Here is a 22,266-nt window from a genome sequence, read left to right as displayed (position 1 = left end):
AACAGCATGTATACTTACCATTATTGCCTTTTGTTTTTCTTTGTGGAATTTAATATATAAGTGAGCATGACATAGACGTTCTATGTGTTGGCCTTCTATCTTTAACCCTGTGAGAATCAGAATGATGCAAGAGCACACCCACTGGGGTCCCACAGACCTTTTATAAACCGATGACTTCTGCATACTATTTGGAGTTCAGCTCTAATTACAGTAGTAAGATACAAATGGCGTATCATTATTAACCCCTTCACAGTGAAAACCATTTTCTCTTCCTAGGCTGACTACTAATGGAGTTACTTTGAGCAATACAGACATGACCTTATAGATGAATTCCTTTCAAGCTTGAAAGATACAGACTTGACTACCAATTCGTTCTTTTCTTGGGATACAGAGAGATGCGTATTACTGCATTCAGAGGTGAATTGAAGGGAAGGGCAAGAGACCAGCTGGGAGGAGGCCTCTCCTCTCAAAGATGAGCCTGCTAGAGCTCGGAGCAGGGAGAGGACCAAAGGCAAACAGAGGAGTTTGCTGACACAGCTACCCACTAGTGTCCTAGTAGTTATAAGGAACAATGACAATGCTGGGAAGAAACATTTAATGGATGCATATGGTTGAAGGAAAATTTCAACTTCCTTGGGATGCCGGATACCGCTTTACTTTATGTACTGGCCAGTAATGCCTCTGTCCTTTATGTGAGTGAACAGTAAAGCATAAAGACACAGTAGGAACGGTGGGAAAGCCTTAAACTTCCACTCGTGGCAAGGTGTCAACTCATTTCAACCTTACTGGGCTTTTGAAGTACACTTTTGCATGAGGCAGCAACAGAGGGTCCCAGCTTTGGCAACTGGGCGACGGACGCAGGAAGCAGGGAGAGGGAAGCTGCCATGACCTAAGTCATCTCTGCAGGGATGGCTGTCTGAGGAGAGCCACGTGGCCTCCTAAGTGGGGCTGATCCCTCCTCTCCTTGGAGTTTCTCTCTTTCGTACTGTCCACACATCAGTCTTCCCCACTAGGTTGGGAACAGATTGAGAACTAGGATCATACCTTGTTTAGAACAGAGGGTGGTGTCCCTGATGAAAATCTGTTGAGTTGAATTAATTTCAGCACCGCCACACTGGTGCGAAGACTCAGACACATTCTGGAGCCCCTCAGAAAATCATCGTGTTGCCTTCAAACTACCTTCAAGACGAGCGCCAGCTACTAAGCCAGCGTGAAGGCAGGGTGTAGGGATGAGACTGGTGCCCCAGACTGGTGATAACATGGGCCATCTGAGGCACCCAGCAACAGGTACACCCACCATCTGCCCTCATGATTAGGAAAAACAGAGGGGGAGCGAGTGTGAATAAAGTGACATGGGATTGGAAGGTGTGTCTACAGAGAAACATGTATTTGAAATAAGATGAGATAATTTCATAAGATGCCCAAAGCACAAAAAAGAGCCAGCATCGAATTAGCACCTTCACTGCTGGTGTTTTCTGATGGGAGGTAAGCAAAAGCATGTCATGGATTGTCTGCACTTAATTTCTCACAGAGCCACGGGAGAAGGAAACATCCAGGCCAGTGGACAATCAAATGTGTCAGGTGGGTGGGAGTCTCTCCAAGCCGGGCTCTCGCTGCCTGCCGTGGGAGCGAAGCACTAACACTGAGTCTGACAAGTTCCAGATGGCTTCGCTGAAGTCCCGAGAGGCTGTGTTCTGGGGTATGGCCAGGCGGTGGGGAAGAACTATCAATTTCAGAGTGTTTTCTGAGGATTAGTCATATCGAGTTTCTGTGCTGAACGTCTCCCCCATGCCTGGGTTTGTAGAATTTTAAGACATATGGAGTATTTCAATCCTCACTCAGCATTTCACATTTCACTGCATCACTAAATTAGACGACGGAGACATGCACGTCATCCATTATTGCTGGAAATGGGCATAAAAAGTTGTACAGAACTTAGCTCAGGAGAGTAGAAATGTCATGAAATCAGCAATAGAAGTAGTCATTTTTCAAACAGAGAGGTTGAACCCCAGGAGCAGATAAGCTTCCTGCCCACTACGGAATGCAGGGAAGTTCACTGCTTAGTCCTCCACTGCACTGGAAAGACCTGTGGTTTTGCGCCAGAGTGTTTCTCTCGTCTCCATATACACAGTGTCGTGGCGCTGGCATCCGCTCTCACACTGCAAACCGCCACAGCGCCCAGGTAACTCCAGGACTTAGAGTTCTCCTCACTTCCTCCCTCAGCCCTCGTCTTTTCTTACAGTCTATAGAATATGTGTATTTGATTTGTTTGTTTTGGTATTTCTTTTACATTTTTATTTGCATTTCATTCAACTTCAGCAAACTAAAACAACAAAAACAAAAACTCAAGTCCTGTATTTAAAAATCTTTCTCCTATTTTATTAAACCTGAATAATTATTATTTGGGTTTGAGTCTTTCCGTTTGCGTTGATTCAGACCTGGGTGATCATTATTATTTGAGACCCTGTTTAATACCTGGCCCCATGCCTGGAGATGGGAACACAGAGATAAATATGATATTGTTTCAAGGAACTCAACCTAGTGAAGAAGAAAATATGTAAAAAAGTGATTATAATGTCGTGGAAAAGTGTAATGATCGAAACATGTATGAAGTAAAGAGGCAGCAGAGAAGAGAGAGAGAGAGAGAAAATTCTGGTCCAAAAAAGTGAAAGAAGGCTTCAGAAAGCAAGAAACATTTGAGCTGGGCTTTGAAGGATAAGCAGAAGCTTATTAGGTGAATAAGAAAGGAGAATTTCAAGTAGAAGCAACAGGTACATGAAGAACAGTACAGATGTGAAACTTCATAATACCTTATCAGTTGTGCAAGTAGCTCAGTGCTGCTAACTTATAAAGACATAATAAAAATCGCCACTAGAGACGTAAGAGGCAGGGGCATTTCCCACAGGGCCTGAGGGGCCATTTCTAAGGGCTTGTAATTCACCTGCTTGGCTACACAGAGCAAGGACCTGAAGGGGACCAGTCACACATTCTCATTTGTCCTTTTTGATCGGCCAGACTGTGGAGAGCAGACTATAAAAGAGCACGAATAAAGGCAGAAGACAAGTAAAAGACTAATACTTTCTCTACTCTCCAATTCTTCTTTGAAGTTCATAGCAAATCACAAGGAGAATGAGAAGCAGAAAAGGAAGCATCACCTTTGACTAAACTAGAAGCTGACTGCAAACTGGAATCACCATATGTGAAGAAGAGCTACCAAATACAGTAAAAACTGGACCAAGTTTCAGGGAGACAGAGTTTCTATCTCATCACCTTCAAAGACAGAAGCTACATCATATGCCACAAAATGTATGACACAAAGTCTTTCACTCTGAGCCAGATGCCCTGCTAGTCAGACACACAACCAATCCCCAGGGAGAGTTTGAGGATGACAGACCCAAAGTCAAGCTTTCAGAAAAATACCAGCCCACTATCCCTAATAATCCACCCCACTATCCCTAATAATCCACCCCACTAACCCTAATTACCCACCCCACTAACCCTAATTACCCACCCCACTATCCCTAATTATCTACCTCACTATCCCTAATAAGTGGCCCCACTATCTCTAACTATCTACCCCACTATCTCTAATTATCTATCCCACTATCTCTAATTATTCACCCTGAACTAGTGGCTCTAAAAAGAACATATCCACTGAAAATACAAGTATGAACAAAAAGGAATCAACATGATTATCTGCACAAAAAAAAACCAAGAAGAAAGAAGGACAAGGATGTGCTGATTCAAAAAACGACAGCATGGTGCAGGTAAACTGGGGACAGATCTCCAAGAAACTTAGATACGTGAAAGGGAAGGAAGGAGAGAAGATACAAAGGGAGGGAAGGATACAGGGTGGAAATAGAACCTCTGTGAACAGAAATCTAAAGAAATACAATGATCGAGAAATAGTTATAAGACTATAGCAGAGGAAAACAGCAAGGTTTGCCAAGTCTTTCAGCCAGTAAGTCTCAGAAAAAGCTTGAAGGCTTTTTCCACTGTGTCACTGCCACACTGGGGAAAGAAGATTTAGAGGAGGTGAGTAACAAAAATATATTAAGAAATAATCCATTTATGCATCCATTCAAGCATCTGCTTTGTGGAAGTGTTTTGCTTTCTTTCACTTTAATTTACTTTTCTATGAATTTCGATTTGAAGACTCCCTTCCCAGTGTTCACCCTGCTGAGTAGAATATTCATTCTTTTCTCTCCTTTTAAATGAAGGCAGTGCTTCTCAAACGAGGGTACACACAGAAATCTGAAAATAGGGAAAGTCCTAGGTAAACAACACAGTGTTTTTTGATGGGGGATTATGTAATTTAACTAGTAAACATTAAAATGTAATATTATATTGAAATCAGCACAGAGTATGGATCCAAGAGCAAAAATTGCTTGAATTCTCAAAATAAGCTTCACACCCACAATCTGTGTTTGAGGCAGTCAGTTGCAGACAATGTTTCTAAGGCCACAGGAAGTGGGTTTGTTCCCCCCCCCCCCCCATAGGAGTGTTTGTTTCCAAGGAAAGGTCTGAAAGCATAACATCATCTGCCTAAGTTTACCTATACCACCTTGGAACAAATCATTTTATCAGATTAGTGCCCACACCTACCAAGAATCTGAGGGAATGAGACATCAGGCCAACACCGGCTAGTGGCTGCGGAATTGAACAGCACAGCAGCTAGACCCTGTGGTCAGTCACTGAGACACAGGGGATCTCTAAGAAACTCAAAGTAGTTGCTTGGATTGCCCCCCACCAGCCAGTATCCCTTCAAGGCCTCTAATCTTTCAAGCAGATCAATTATAAGGCTTAAGGACACTGAAAAACAGGCCCAGTTTTCAAGCAGCAAAGAAGCAATATGTAAGAGCACAAGAGTGTTGTACTTATGATAGCAAAAGTCTTTAAGAAGTCCTGCACTTCTTGTGATGTTTTATTGTGTTAATAAACCTGGAACTGAGATGACTGGCATCATGACTATTGCTGTCTTTGCAATGTAGTATAATTTTGTGCAATATGTTTTAGACACATGTATTTTCTTAGCAACTTCCATGAATTGTGTTAAACCTACAAGCTCCTTCTAGCACACTATCTTCTTTATTTGAATAACCCTGCCCTGTTCTACTTTTTTTAAAGCCTCTATATAATATTTTTGCTTTTCTTTTCATCTCACAGCTTTAATTCAATAGCATCCATGGCTTCCCACTTGACTTTTCTTGGGAATGTCTGTATCATCTCTTTCTTGAGATAGGTAGGAAGTCCACGGACTGTCCATTTTAAATAGTCTTTCTTGAATATCGATTAGATGAATATTGGGGACCATTACATGGGTCCATTAATTTTTGGAGAGAGTCATCCACAAATGGATGATCATCTCCCACCCTGGTATCCCCAACACACACATACCCTCTACTTAGCATTTCTGAACCATCACCTGGTGGGGAGTTGGCCAGGGGATAGGCTTACCACATGGGGGCGAGCTTGGAATAAACATATAAGGCAGGTTTAAGAGCCAAGTCTGAACAGGCATAAGAGCACAGACCCATGTTCTGAAAATATTCAGCAATGGAGTATTCCTCCAAGACTGCAGATGGGGCAGGGGAGCTCTGAGGTAGTCCCACCAACTCACAGGCCTGGCTGGAGGAGCCAAGCCCCCTTTGGGTCCTTGTTACCATCAGGGAACTTTAATAGAAAACAGAAGGAATGAGAGGGTGAGCTAGAAGCTGGGCAGCCTCTACACTCTGCTTGGCACACTGCAAATAAACAAACCACTCCTTGGCTAGGAAGGCCTCGTGGACAAGGCAGCACACACCCGCACCCTGAAAGCAACTTCCTCTAGGCATATTGTATCAACTTTCTTTTTATGCCTGCCTTTCCTCCTTGCCCCCAGCTTCAGAGATGAGGACCGCACAGAAGCGCTGCTTTCTGTCAGCCTCCAGGGATCGGCCACCCCACTCGGGAGGAGAAAGAGAAGGCTCTGGCTTCTAGCTTTACGTGGCCTCTGAACGTTCTTGCTCTCTCTCTCCTGCCAGTTTACTTTCATTTATTTTTCCCTTTCCTCAGCAGCCCTGATGACCTCCCTGGGCTCATCCCATCCACCTCTCTCACACTTCGGTGGAATCCTGTCTCTCTGCAACACAGCCTCCCATCGTGTGCTAAGGCTCCTCTGCTAAAGAACAGCAGAAACATTCAAACCAGAGCAGAGCTCCCCGGGGAGGATGCTGTTCCCTGCCTGAGTCATTATTGCTGCTTGTCTGTTAACCAACTCCTGAGGAACACCCCAAAGGGAAACTGATGTCCCAGCTGGACACCCCTTCCCGGCACATTTCAAGAGCCCACACCACTGCTAAAGAAACAGCATCAGTATTTTGCTTCTGTTTTACCTTGAAGCGATGATGCTTCACAAATTGTTAAATAAGCCAAGGGACGATTTAATGTGATTTTAGAACATGGCTGTAGATTATCACCTCTGGGCAATAGCTTTTCTCCCTTGAGCTTCCCTCAAGGACAGGCACTGTCTAGAGGACTGCTGTGTCCAGCCTATGACATCATTTTGAGGGCTTGGGGGAGAAACTGAGATCACAGATCCAGGTGACATCTTTACTATCACTACTGTCGCCCCACAGCATCTCCAAAGTAAAACAGACCCAGAAATCTCTTAGCCCTGAGAATCTCCATCAACTGCACAATCCCTCTGTTTGCTTTTCCTCCCTGCGATGATGAATATGGCTATCAAGACAAGGAACAGTAAAAGAGAGGGGGCAGGGAGAACAAGAGCGGGAGACATGGAAGTTGCAGCAACCACACAAAGTGGCAATTGAAATGAGAGAAAGACAAACACGTTCTCTATTCAAGTGGTCACAACCCCATGCAGGGAATGCCAAATAGCCTCAAAGGTAACACTCTGCCACCAACAGAGGGGAGGGGCATGGAAAGAGCAAAATGGAAGGACGAAGAGAGAGACGGGCATTTGTGTGGAGGTAAGGAAAGGTCCCAGAACTCAAACAGTGAAGGCTGCTTGAAGAGTTCTTCATTGGATGCAAATCTTCTCTAATTGTCTTCATGCTCATAATTTCCTCATCTTTAAGACTTTCCCACCCAAATAGATACCTGATAATCCCCACATGAACTTTACTTGAAATATCTTCTGTGTTTTTTTAAATAAGTTCCTGTGTTTAGTTATATTTGGCATTTCAAAAACACCAGTCTTTTAGCCCTAGCTTGCACGGTCTGAGTTCTCCCAGACACCCTCCTTGATGAGTTTGCTGAGGGAGGACGCCCCTAAACATCCTTTGAGCTTGAAATTGTATTGCCATCTACCGTTCATCCCCAAGAACTGCAATAAAATGAAGGGAAAGGCGTTTCTTTAAAATGTGTGGTTAGAGATGAGGAGGAAATAGGCAAAAGTGGGCAGTGGACCCAAAGAAGTAAAAGAGACGCCACTGAAGAGACTAATACTAAACAATGCATGAAAACTCGACCAATGTACTTTGTGTTACATACAATGTGAACTACTCCTGGGAAGCATTTTAGCATTTTGAAAACAGGAAAAAAATTGTGTATCAGAAGCAGTACAGTCATGCATATATAAAAGATGCGACACTTCACACTAGAAATCAGTCTGTCCGGTACAGTTGCCTGCCTAGTTTCTAAAATGGGAGTAAAGGGATAGAAAAGGCGTGCTATTCTAAAATCCCACAGAGGTAGTGATACCTGCAGAGAGCCGGCAGGGAATGTCGGGGGGAATGCCTTTTAGAGAGCTGCTGTCTTTACACTGAGGGCCTCGGCCAGTGGCTCCTGTTGAGAAACTTGTACAAAAGACCACCTCACATATCCCCCGATCCAGGGTCTGCAGTATCTACCTCGTGGGGTAACTGAGCACGGGCTTACCCTCAGCCAGTTAGTTGTATGAAATCAAGTAAGGACTTTCTAAACAGCTTTAGGAAATGGAAGAAAAAAAACAGGTGGAGTTGGGAGCTGCTTTGGTACTTCTGAAGATAAATGTCATATATTGCAGAAGTTTGCCTATCACTTCTCAGAAGAAGGAATTCATGTCCAAGACACTGGCACGGGAAATGGAATATGAAAAGTGTCCGTCTCCTACCAACGCTTCTGTGTCTAAGGACAAGACAGTGTCTAAGTAATTTATTGTAAACAACTCAAAATAGTAAAAGAGCTCTGTAAGAAAATGATAAGTTTATACAAATATATCAGAGCACTACTGAGAACAAGAAACAAAAATGGGCTCCACAGACTGTCTTTGAGAATAATTCAATTAATTTAATGGTTGAATATTAAGCATTGCTGTGTGCTTAACTCCACTCCAGGAGTTGTGGAAGATACTGGACTTACAACATTTCATCTCACTTTCAAGGAGATTTTAAGGGGGTTAAGTACTGAGACTGACATCAAAGAGCAGTGGGGGAAACGGAAAAGCAATCATTGCTGCGGTGCTGTTCTTATGCTCGGTGATTAGCCTAAGAGCCAGAGGTTAGGAAAAGGGAAAATGGGGTCCCTGTCTCCCTGAATCCCGACTCGGTAGTTTCTCCATGTCGTAGAGGCTTCTTGTGGTGGTCTCCTCAGGGCTGTGGGCTCAGAGGATCCAGAGGCTCCGGAGAGAAGTCCCACACTCTATAGGCACCCCCATTCCTCATGGCAAGAAATGGTGTCCCCTTCACATCGCCGACTCCATGCCTGAGCATCCCAGGCAATTACTTGTCAACATCCCTCCAATCTGAGATTCACAGGCAAGCATGCTGGGAAGGACTTCAAAATTATCACCATACTTTAAATCAGTTTAATTAAAGTACTCCTCTAAGGCAGAAGCACTGAGAAGGAAGCTGTGGTGGGAGCCTGAGAAAGACCCAGAAGGATGGGCAGGTCATCTCGGAGGTGAACAGGTGGTCAGGAGGCAACTGAAACCTGGAGCAGGCCTAGGGACATTGACAGGCCCGGGACAGGACCGGGAGGGGCAGGACCCAGGGGCTCACAGGGCCAGCGGACTCCCCAGCGCTTCCTCACCTGTGCCCCTGAGGGCGCTGCCCCTCCCTGTGGAAGGCGGAAGAGAGGCAGCCAGCGGTGAGCTGACTCCTCAGGGACCCTCAGAGGCAGGACAGGGAATGACGGCAGCCTTTGGAGGGGTGGTCCCGGGACCAGCAGGCAGGAGAGAGGGCTTCTGTGCATAACATTTCATGTCACAGACAAATGTACCAAAGTCATGTTCAGGAGAAGCCGTGGCCACTTCCCTCTTCTCTGATTGTTAGAATTGAAAATAAATATCCTGCTCAGATCCTGACAGGCACCCTTCCTCATGCAGCGGCAGTCCGGAGGCCCCCTGCCCTCCTGTTGCCAAGGAATGCTGTGGAAGTGCAGGACCTGGCACATGTCCTGGGGAACAGGGACGCCCCAGGATGGGATCCTCTGACTAGGAATGACATGACAGAAGACAACTCTGGATGCTTGCCCTTCTCAGAAAGGAAGGAAAATCACCGTGAGAGAGCTCAGAGGCCTCGCTTTCCTGACAGCAAGGACTTGTTCCAGCACTTCCTGGAGAGGATTCTTACCACTCATGACTAAATTTGGACCCCAATGCTTGGAAACACTGGCCCCTCAAGGAGAGACGTGCCATCATTCTGTAGAGCCAACATCCCCTACATCTATGCCAATTTTTTTAGGTTAGATCCCTTTCAACACACCCTATATCCCTACTCCATTCACCAAACTGATGAGATTTCTGTGGAAAGCTGTAAGGACGGTCCAGTGACTAGTTCAGGGAAGAGGGGATGAAATGCCACCAACATACAGCTCCTCCCAGGAGACACATGAAAAATGAAAGAGAGGGGATCCCACATGTACCCAAGTCCCCACTTCCAGCAGACCCAGTGAAAACAGGAGACATTCCCACTCCTATACCAGCTTAGCAAACAGTGCTCGCTCTAACTTCTGAGAGCAGAAGGAGATGGAGCCTTATTTTTCCCAGTTTTAGAATGTTGTTTAAGTGGTTTTGTCACAAAGATCGTGCCACCTTCCTACTAGGGTTCCTTAGGCCCTAAGGCAGGGTGTGTTGTTGGAAGGAAAGAGAAATCTCCTTTGTTTTGTTTTTAAGGAAGACTGATAACTCCCTGGGAGGCCCTTTATACTGCTTCCTGCCTATTAGGGAACTCAGCAAAGTTTTTCTGCACATATTGTCCCATCCTTCCGATGCTCTGGCTTTTCCTTGTCTCCTGCGGTGGGAATCCTTAGGAAATCCCAGAACCCTGTTCCAGCCATAAAGTTCTGATGGTTTATGGTTCCCCATGTGCCATGTTTCTTCCCCTCCATCCAAAGAACATCCAAAACATCTTCGAAGACTAAACTTTACTCCTATTACTGAAATAATCCAGAGATAGGACATGGGAGACATTCCAACATCTCCAGGCAAGGGCTTCTAGAAGCGACCGTCCCTCCCCACCCATCCTGCCACCGCGCTCATCAGCAGTGCCTACAACTTCCTGTGCCCACCACATTTGTGTTTTCCTCACTTGTAAAACAGTAACATCTCTCTGAGTCAGGGATTCAATGTGTCTTTGTCATTTTAATGTAAATTGCCTGATCAAACAGATCCATATTAAAATTTGAAATACACAAATGAGTGCCACAGTGTACAAAAATGTTTAACATTCATATATCTTTTTTTTTTTAACAATTCTTATGTGATTAAAGCCAGGTTTACTACACCACTGCAAATAGACGAATCTATCCTGGTTTGATGGGGCGTCTTTTCTCCTACGTGGAACATTCACCCGTTCATCCTTACTGAATGCCTGCTAGACCAGAAAGGGGGCAAAGGGCTATGGATACAAAGCAATACACAGTCTGCCCATCCAAGGAACTCGTATGCCTGACAGAAGGATCCTGTCAACTTGCCCTCACATTCACAGTGTTTCTGAGGTGTGGGCAGATGAGGCTGCCATCTTTCACAAAGGAAAAAGGCCACTTAACAGTAATCATACTTCTTCATACTGTAATCATTGGCAAAACTTGGAAGCCATGAAAATGGAAGGGCAGAATTTCTTGGTATCATTTTAAATAAGATGGATATTTAATATTAGAGTGCATTTACCATAGCAAGTTTTTTTTTTTTCAGTGTTGTTCAAAATAGGATCTGGTGCATAAGGAATTCTATTCTGGCTTTGCCACTAACTGAATTTGGTATGGAAATGGAACTCCATATCAAGCAAAAGGTTTAAGTCCCTTATATGCATATCTGAAGAGCTATTATAGAACAAAATTGAGCAAAATTTCTTATTAAATAATTGGCACACATAAAGGGACAGAGTATTATTTTATGTTTGACCAAATAGAGTGAGTAACAACTGGAGGTAAACCAGGGAAAAAAGAAGAAAGATACCTGTCAGCTAAACTGGAGTTTTTCCAGCTTGAATGAATAGCCAAAGAGAGCAAGATTTAGATCAGTCAAAGGAAAGCAGGGAGAGGACCCAACTATCTTAGTGAAGCAGATGCAAGGGACTGTCTCTATCCTGACAGCACTGATTCATCTCTAAGATGTAGTCTGCAAAACTTGCAGCCCACTAAGAAGATTAATTTTCTCCCTCTTATCTGATTGTAATGCTCAATGGATATTTCCACAACCCAAATCATTGCCCCATCGTCTGCCTGCCTGTTGAGAATCTGGAGCTCTGACAATAAGCACAATTATCCTTTTTATTAGAGTCAAGCTATCACCTGATGTTCCAAGAAGAGGCTGGGTGAAGGGAATAGCTGAAGACAAGAGGGGACTGAAACTATTACTCCTGTGATCAGCCCAGAACTTCAGAGTTTTTGGAAAGGGACAGGTTTCAGGGCTATCTTCTTGATATAATAGTTCAGAATTGTAGACTAAATAAAAAAGGTCAATTTTTCAGTTTAAAGTATGATTAGGTGTTTTGGATATACCTAAATAACTTGCCAATTGAAAAAATTCCTTACACACACAACAGGTGGAGTCCTAATAAAAGATCACTGAATATTATTCCATTGTTTGAGGGGCATTTCTGGTATATAATGATGAAAAGTCGATGCTTGCCGCTCATGTCAAAGGTTGAAGAAAATAAGCAGAGGGCCCTTTAAAAGCCTCTTTTTTCTTTGGGGCTATTATTTTCATTAATTCTTTAAATACTCATCCTTTTCATAAAAATCAAGTAAAATCTGGAGGAAGCAGCAAATTCTATTTCCTCCAGTTTCCAGAACACTCATGCATGTATATGTCCATTAGAGCACTTACCAGAGGGAACTATAATAATTGGTTTATATAAAATTCCCTTTAAATACAAGTTCTTCAAAGGCAGTAATTATTTCTTATTTAGTTGATATCTTCAGTGCCTCAGTATGTGTGTGTCTGTGTGTGTGTATCCTATCTAGAAGGTGCTCAATATTTATTTGCTCAATAAAAATAGAATGACTAACTGAATGACTCAACTCATTTCTTAGGATCCCAGTGAAATCATAAATCAGATCAGATTCATTATAGTTCAATTTTTTATAACATTATCTCTTGTTAGAGACAGAAATGCTCTGGCAATCATAAAAATACATTAGCTCTGCTTAGCTGATTTGGTAACAGATACCTGTCTAGTCACAGATGTCTGGATTAAGTGTCTGTCTTCGGGTGGTTCACTACACTGTCTCCCCAGTGTCTTAGTCTGGTAGCAAGATATTCTATTTTTACCTGTGTGACTTTCATCTTAGCTTTTTCAGGCATAGGACTGGAGATAAAATGAAAAAGTACATCTCTTTCAGTCAATATTGAGAGTTTTGCATAAACCACAAAATATGAGAACTAGAAAAGATTATTCTTATTTAGAAACTAGAGAATACCTCCCAGTCCCTTGGGCTGTTTTCCCTTAACCCATCTGACTCAGAGATAAGCCTGTCCTTTGCTCAAAGTAAATTGGAAAGAATATACCAGTGTTCAAGCAGCACCTTTTATATATACATATATCATAGTCTTCCTGAAGACTCAGATTCTGTCTGCTAGAATTTTGGTTAATTCCTTCCTTGTGAATCTTCTACCAAAATGAAATATAGTCTTGTCATTACTTGTAGCGGTACAGTTAATGATGTGAGCAAACGTGTTTCCAGAATTATGTTATTGTAACTAGAACTTCCTTACACATAGAAAACATTTTTTGAACTTAAAGACAAATTAATTGTGGTCCCAGCAGCAATAATGCAAGTCAGTTGCCTTTTACTAATTTATTTCAAAACTGGTTCTTAAAGATAGATTTTTTTTACTACATTCATAGATTTTAAAGACCCTATGTGTGTTGTACATCCTTCTTTGGAATTACAATGTCTCCTAGAGGACCTGGACCTAAGTGGACCATCTATGTATGTATGTATGTAAATCTTTCCTTATAATCTCTCCTAGAGGACCTGGACCTAAGTGGACCATATAAATATATGGATGTAAATATATTTACATATGTATGTAAATCTTTCTTAAAAAATTGTAATATTCCTAAGTGGAATTACAATATAAATATAACCAGTTCCAGTAAAATCTAAGTCAGTCTATTAGTTGATTCCATCACACTCTCTCAACTAGGAGGGAGGGTTGGTGGATTTTAGAAACTAAAGTTAAAACAATGAGAGAGCCCTGAGGAGACCCCACAGGGGTTGGGTCAGTTAGAGTTCGGAGGGGAGAGGGTCATGCTGGGCAGAAGCTAACTGGGTGCCATGCAGGAAGGATGAGCTGGGGAAGCCACTGTAGTTGCAGTCCTTCCTGTTCTCCATATTTATATATAAATATGTATTTTTTAATCAGTCTTCTTAGAATGCTATTTACCTGTATAAAGAACCAATTTTAAAAAATTTTATTCTTGGCTAGTCATTTATTTGATTTTATTCTTTTTGTCACTGATTTCTGTCTTTATTGTTTTTCTTCCCTCTTGTTTCTTTGTTTTCTATTCTGGGATTCCTTTTTCAGTTTGTCAAATTGAATGTTTTATTTGTATCCAATAATTTTTCTCTTGATAAATGAATTTAGAACCATAAGTGATTCTGTGAATTAGTAGTTTCCTACAAATTCTGATACACAGTATTTTCAGTTCTATGAATTTAAAATTTCCCTTTGATGTTTTTTTATTATGGTATCATTAATATGCAGTCATATGAGCAACACTGTGGTTACTAGATGCCCCCCATTATCAAGTCTCCACCACACACCCCATTACAGTCACTGTCCATCAGCATAGTAAGATGCTATAGAGTCATTACTTGTCTTCTCTATGTTATACTGCCTTCCCCGTGCCATGTAGGAGAATGAAACTGGATTATTGTCTAACTCCATACACAAAAGTAAACTTGGAAAGGATCAAAGACCTGAATGTAAGTCATGAAACCATAAAACTCTTAGAAAAAAACATAGGCAAAACTCTCTTGAATATAAACATGAGCAACTTTTTCATGAGCATATCTTCCTGGGCAAGGGAAACAAAAGCAAAAATTAACAAGTGGGACTATATCAAACTAAAAATCTTCTGTACAGCAAAGGACACCATCAGTAGAACAAAAAGGCATCCTACACTATGGGAGAATATATTCATAAATGACAGATCTGATAAAGGGTTGACATACAAAATATACAAAGAGCTCACATGCCTCAACAAACAAAAAGCAAATAATCCAATTAAAAAATGGGCAGAGGATCTGAAAAGACACTTCTCCAAAAAAGAAATTCAGATGGCTAACAGGCACATGAAAAGATGCTCCATATCGCTAATCATCAGAGAAATGCAAATTAAAGCCACAAAGAGATACCACCTCACACCAGTTAGGACAGCCAACATCCACCAGACAAACAACAAATGCTGGCGAGGCTGTGGAGAAAGGGGAACCCTCATACACTGCTGGTGGGAATGTAAATTAGTTCAACCATTGTGGAAAGCAATATGGAGGTTGCTCAAAATGCTCAAAATAGAAATACCATTTGACCCAGGAATTCCACTCCTAGGAATTTACCTTAAGAATGCAGGATCCCAGATTCAAAAAGACATTGCACCCCTATGTTTATTGCAGCACTATTTACAATAGCCAAGAAATGGAAGCAATCCCTTTGATTTTTTTTATATAATGGATTATCTAACATTGTGAACAGAAGGTAAAAAGTTAACTTTTCCTATCTCCAAGGGGCTTTAAAGCTGAAAGCCATAGATGCCAACTGTACGTAGAATACTACAGTGATTCTTCAGGCCCTTTTCACATGCTGATTCTTAAATATTCCTAATGGGAAGGTAAATTTTCAATATTGAGCCAGGTTGAAACTGCATATATATCCTGCACCACAGAAGGATACATGTAGCAGGATATTCACAGCATTTAAAAAATAATATTAGAAATCAATATCAATGTGAAGAAATAAGTTATGGCATATTCATAATGCAATACTCTATACCAAATAAAATGATTTAAAATCTACATATATCGATATGAATGAATTTTTAAAATGTAATGTTAAATGAAATGGCAAGTTCCAAAAATGTATGCATTGTATAGTAAAACAGGTGTTGATAAGTTAAAAGGTAAAACACAAAAAAGCACATAAAACAATATGTATTTTTATGCTGCTGTATGTTATTTGAAAGAAAGACCTAAATACAAATAACAACATAAAACAACATGATATTTCAGTTGGCAATGAGTACCTTTAAATTAAGTTTTGTACTTATTTAGATTAGGGTATATTTAATATATACTTAATATATGTTTTTAAATAAAAGTGTATTATTTTTTGTTTCAATCTTTTTAAAAGCAAGAAAAATGGCTTTAAAATTCATTCTCAACCCTATTTACTTTTGGGTAAATTTGCAGTCATATGTACATATAGAGTGTACACACACAGTCTTATATTATGCAATTTTTAACTTTACAAACACTAAAAAAAAATTAGAAACCAAGGTAAATCTCCCTTGGGCCATGAGGCTCTGGGTACCATGCCCCCGCTCTGGCCCTGCAGGAAGACAGCCTCTTAAGGTGGAAAAAACATGGAGTCAGAAGTCAAGCCAACTGCATTCAAATCACAGTTCCCACACTTGCTGTCTGAGTGACCTAAGATGAATAGTTTAACTCTAGACGTTTCAGTTTACTCATCTGCTAAGCAAGGCAAGATTCAAAAGTTGAATACTTTAGAAAGGTACTAAACTATGTTTAAAGAAAGGTACTTTTAACTATGGTCCAAAGCAAGTAGGAGGTACTCTATCAATATTAGCTATTATGAACGTTGGTGTATGTATAGAATATATATTATATAAGTGTGTTGTTCTATAACTGCAATTATACCTATGTGCATCAGAGATGATCTCTGAAGGAAATAAAGATATATTCTTCCTAAAGAATTAATAAACAACGCACAAAAATATTTAAAGAATTTATAGACAAATCGGGATAAAGCATTTACTTTTTTGTGTGATTTAAAGCAATATTTTATTACGCACGTGTATTCTGTGAGTCAGGGATTCAGACAGAGCGTAGCAGGGACAACTTGTCTCTGTTCCGCAATGTCTGGAGATTCAGCTGGAAAGACTCAAAGGCTAGGGGTGAGGGTTTGAATGCTACTTTGTTTGCTTTCCAAGTGATCTGGCAGAAAAAAAAATTTTTTTAAGAGGTGGCTGCTGTAGTGAATTTAAGAGCTAATGTCATCTAAATGACCAGGGAGATGGATAGTGGCCAAGTGAAGAGCAATAAAAAATTAACAAAATCCCTGAAAGGATAATATAATTTAAATAAAAAATAAGAGTTGATTTTGACATAGGGTTTTAAGAACTTGGCTGTTTTATAAAGTGGCACATTTATTTGTGATCCTTGGGAAGAACATTTACCATCTTAGAAACAATCACTTCACATATCAGAATATATACATTCATATACTATATAGAGGAAAACCAGGACATAGCCTGCATTTAAGGACAATTCATACACTCATCTGGTTGGCCTAGGCTTATTTTCTATTTCTGTGACTAATTAAACTCTCATTTTCAAATAAATCTGCCCACAGCTAGATGGCCCTTTTTTTTTAAGCCGTCAATGAGTGGCTGACTCACCCTGATTCACAAGGCTCAATTACGTATAAAAAAGAATTGGAAAAATACCCTGAATTGTAAAGAATCAAAATGCCATCAGAAACTAACAATATGGTTTAATTAGAAAGGAAAATCCATAGTAATTCACTTTTTCCTTTCCACTCTTTGCACAACAAATGAGAGGTAGTACAGAGAAGCAATTAAACCCAAGTCACCTTTTGTCCTTCGGGTGTCGTGGTAGAACCTTTACCAGTGAAATAATTAGCTTCAGCTTTCTAATTTTTCCTCCCTTTGTCATAACAAAATTGCTTCCAGTCTTCCTTTAGAAACAATGCATCATCATGCTTCTACAGTTACCCCAGGCCTCTAAGAATCTTAGAAATCTTATTATTTTCTAAAAATGGTAAGACTGCACAGTTACAAGGCCATTGTCGCTATTCGATTAGGACGTTGGATAGGATTGGAAACTGTCCTAATTTCATTAGTTGCAATGAACTTGTATAACTACTCAGGTGATTGGCCTGAACTCAAATAGTGTGTGTGAAAGAGTGTGTCCGTGAGCACAGACTGAACCTAGAATCTGCTCCTGCAAGGAGGAATAATGGGAGGAGAATTCTTGGACACAAGTGTACCAACACTGTTGCAAAACTCCAACATTTGTCCTACTTTATAATCATGATCAGACCTCAGAAGAAAGCATAGCTACCCTTGATCTATGAGCAAATGCACTGTTTATGCAGAGAGACTGAAACTACAATGTGAGAAGCCCTTTACTTTGGCTGAAAACCACTTGGCAGTGTCACACAGAGCACACATCCGGAGTATGGATGAACTCAGGACTGGAGACGCATGAAACAGAGCTGTAACAGTAAGTCAGGATGTTCGTACAGATGAAAAACTGTACGTCACTTCCAAACTATTTGTGATCACTCTTACGCATGCCTTCATGATGTGGTGAACACAGGGACATCTGGTAAACACTGAATTTCAGTAAAGCAAACACTAGTGGGGTTCAAAGCATTTATAGATCTATATGCAATGTCTAGTGGGGCTGAGAAGTAAGAGGAATGCAAAGTGAAGCTCCATCAGAGGCTTGGGGGTAGGTAATGGTGAGCAAGGTGAATAAAAGGTCAAGCCGCAGGATGACATGGTCATGAGACAGCTTAGACAACACTAAAAAGGTGACTACCCCATGTGATCCTCTCCCAGCAGTCACCGTGGCCCACAGGACAAGAACAGAGAGCTCTTACTGTAGCACATGGGAATGGCTGAGATCTTTCAGATCTGAGTCTTCGTAGTGCGGAGTTACCACTCCCAGCCCGCTATCGCTCAGCATGCGCTTCCGTAGGGCAGGATTCCACCAGTCTGACGTTCTGGGAGAAAGCAGGGCACCACACATTTAAGCATTCAAAGTCAGCACAGGACTTATTCTACTCTTTCTCGAGATGATTCTTGTCTCTAAATGTGAGAAGGGAAAGTAATTTTTATTGGGTATTTACTGGGTACTTCACATTTATTATTTCATTTAATTTTCTCAACCATCATGAATAATTTGTATGATTCTGTCCTCTTTACAGATGAGAAAAATGAATTTCAAGTTTAAGTAATTTTAATTTAATGACATCAATAAGAAGTAATGGATCCAGAAATAGAAATGCAGATTAGAAAATAACAAAGTATATCCTCTTTGAATGATGGAGAGAGCAAAGACCAGGGTGAGCCTGGCAGAATGGGTTCCCTCTATCAAACCAAAGACTGTAGCCCAGATCAGGTGGGGAAGAAGCAGCTAGACTCTGGCCCCTACTGCCTCTGTGGTGGGACACAGCATCTCACTTGCTTTCCCCACAGCTGACAGGCTTGATTTACAGTACGTGGACTGCAAAAACAGCCTTCTCCACCACCTTCCAGGGCTCCCAGGGTTACACAGACCACCTTTTGTGCGTGTGGGCTTCCCTTTATGCCAGGACAGCTTTAGCATCACTAGTTCTGGTTTCTTAAACAAAGCTATATATGTGTCCTATCTTGCCACTTCTGCCTTCTCTTGACTCCCCCCGACTTGACATATACCACAGGTGTTGGCCCTGGCAGAGTGGGGGATACTGAGAAATAGCAGCAATAGTCAAATACATTAACAAAAAGGGGTAAACAAGCATAAGGGTTACCTCAAGTGAATATGTCTGTTTATATTGTATAAGCATGTGTACATGATTTGCATATGCTATTTGAATGCATTTGTGTATCCTTTCCAGGGAAATCCTTACTTTAACTATTTAGCTTCCATATACCAGTAAACCACTGAAGTCATTAGCCTTCACAGCGCAGAGATTTTTGTCTCCTTTCATTTTTGCACTGTTGTTTCCCAAGTGCTTATAGCAGTACCAGGCACATAAAAAGCTCTCTAAATAAATATTTTTTTAAGTTTTGAAATAACCTATAAATGTTAATATTTTGGTGGATCAATGTGATGGTTAAATGTACAGGCTCTAGCGTCAGAAATCCTGGAACTGAATCTTAATCTTTCCATTTCTTTGCTGTGCAATACAGGGAAAGTTACCAATACCCTCTAATTCTCAATTTTATTATCTATGGATTTAGGATAATAACAGTACCAAATCTGCAGGGTCATTGTGAAATGATGATGATTTCGATAATAAAATATTTAATGAGTGTCTGCCAAGTGCCAAGAATTATCCTAAACCCTTAACACATACCAATTTACTTAATTTTCAAATAGTTCTATGAGTGGATATCATTATTTCCTTTCTACAGATGAGGAAGTTAAGCACAAAGCACTTAAGATGGTTAAGTCACTATGTAGTGCTGGGAGGGGTATATGAAAGGCAGTTAGCACAGGATGTGGCTTAGGTAAGTGCTGGATATGTCATAGTGATTGTTATTATATTACAGGCTGCCGAATACAGCAAATAAAAAAAAAGAGGAAAAGGAGAAGAGAAGGAAGGAGAAGGAGAAAAATAATTGTCAAACCATGTGTGTCAATTTTTATCTGGAAAATATAGGCATTGCAGGTGTGTATGCAGAAATGCAAATACAAATGTCTTCGAGTTTGGTGGGAAGCATGGGTAGAGTGGGTAAAGAAGACTCAAACATGATACAAATCTGGGTGGGAAAGAATAATTTTACACAGCCTCTCATAAGATGGCCTTCTAATGGAACCAGCTATACTACACTCTAATGAAACATGATAAGAAAACCTATATTTTAAGACAGTTCGATGTCTTGAAATGTCAAGTGTCAAGTCCAACCAGACATGTCAGCCTGTGGCCAACTTGACCTCCACACCCCTAAAGGAGAAGCACACTTACCCCGAGGCTTGCTCTACCACCAGATCAGGCATTCCCGGAGGTGTCCCCACCTGCTGGGATAACACCATATCTGGGTCCAGAATAAAAATCTCATCTTGAGAAATCTCCATCACAAAATGCAAATGTTCCTAAGGAAGAAAAAGAAGCATGTCAGATGACTGACAGGATGCTCAAATCCATCATTTAAAGAGGAATAAAACACACCATTCTTGGTCTTGAGCAATAATGAAATGTTGTGGCATATCAAATGGCCACAGTATGGCCTGACTAGTGGACATCTTCCCTGAAGCAACGTGTTAGCAAGAGGTTGGCAAGGGGGAAAGTTGAATCCCTCTTAGTTTGGGATTCCTAGTTGACCAGGATCTGGTTAGGTGTAACCAGAGATGGTCTTGCCTCTTCTTCCCAATACTGTCAAAGAAGTGACACCCCACATGGGACTTGGTCCAGCATGAGTGCGTGATAACCTGGACTTCCAGCCCCAGGATCTGGTCAAAGCTAAGTGGCATGGCTAGCAATCGGTTTTATCGCCGGATTCCATACCATATTTTCTTTTTTTAGGAGAATTTTGACAGGGGAAGCACTTGTTATCATTGGGCATAAGTATTTTTTTCCCTCATTACTGAACCCTGGAAAGGGATGAATTAAAACTCAGTAGCACAGACACGTACTTGAGATCTTGCTAACCACAAATAAACTTAAAAAGGCACAGAATTTGACTAGGAAGCAGTAAAAATAGCAGTGGGGATGAAAATTTGGAGTACAGGCTGGTGATACCAACAAGCCTCCTTATTTTCTGGACCTTATTTGCAACAAACCTCATTATTTGCAGCCAAGCCTTATCAGCTTGAGTCTACAGATCACAAAACACGTGAGGACAAATAAAAAGCTCATAGCTTGGGCTATGAGCGCCATTCCAAAATTTGTAAATGTTTCAGTGATTCCGTTAGAAAAACTCATGAGATCAGCTACTAATAAATATATTAACTTAATATGTATGTGTATGTGTGTGTGTGTGTGTGTGTGTGTGTGTATAAAGTTAATACGAAGCATATACCTTTATATTAACTTTAATTTTTCACTTGCACCAATGGGCTCAAGAAAACTTACCTGAGATCTGTCTATTCGATAAAAGCGATCTGCAGATGTTGCTAGGGAAAAAAAATGTATATGGCATTCAAAGAGTCCTGTGATGTGGCACCAAACTAAGACCCTCTCTCCTACTAAGCCAATCAAAAATCTTACATTCCAGTCATGCTGGACCATTGGCCCGCCCCTAAATCTATTAGAAAACTCAGGACTTCCATGCCTCTGCCACCAGTATCCCACTGTTTGGAAAGTTTTTTCCCATTACATCTGTCTATCTAAATTTTACTTGTCTTTTAGGGACCAATGCAAATGCTACCTCTTCTGCGAGACCTTCCTCAGTCCCACCCTCCCCACCTCAGACAGAATTCATTGCTCCTTCCTCTATGCATTTACATTTTGTTTACACTTCTTATAAAAACTATCTTTACAGATAGCTATGAGACCAAGATACCTGCCTCTTTAAAGGTCTGTGTTTCATTTACCCTTTTATGTCTCCAGACATTAGCCCAGGACCTTAAACAGAGCTGGGACTCCATATGTATTTTTTAAATAAATAAAACTAGAAAAAAGCTATAGGTAGCCAGCCTTCCTGAGGAAGTGATTCACATTTTGGAGAAGAGCTTGAAGATGCAATGCCAGGGACCATCTCTGGTATTAAAGGAAGCATTTCGCTTAAAAACTTGATTCCCTAAGCCATGTGTGAAGAAAGCCAAGACAGCAAAAATACTATTATTTAAGCATTCCTAAAAGGGATTGGACTGCATCAGTGATTTGTCTTAATTACAAACTTTGAGTTTCTACAAATTATT

General features: G+C 41.0%; 1 protein-coding gene across 1 annotated transcript in view; it reads right to left on the bottom strand.

The window, feature by feature from the left end:
• DGKI (diacylglycerol kinase iota) overlaps positions 1-22,266 on the bottom strand; it is a 403,345-nt gene that overhangs the window by 41,404 nt on the left and 339,675 nt on the right. The window contains 3 exon segments of the mRNA XM_073238393.1: positions 18,299-18,421; positions 20,372-20,499; positions 21,479-21,519. Coding sequence (XP_073094494.1) covers positions 18,299-18,421; positions 20,372-20,499; positions 21,479-21,519 — 292 coding nt within the window.

Source organism: Manis javanica, chromosome 6, assembly GCF_040802235.1.
Source record: "Manis javanica isolate MJ-LG chromosome 6, MJ_LKY, whole genome shotgun sequence".
NCBI classification, from domain to species: Eukaryota; Metazoa; Chordata; class Mammalia; order Pholidota; family Manidae; genus Manis; species Manis javanica.
Note: the sequence above shows the minus strand (reverse complement) of the source record. Positions and strands in the feature narration are given on the sequence as shown.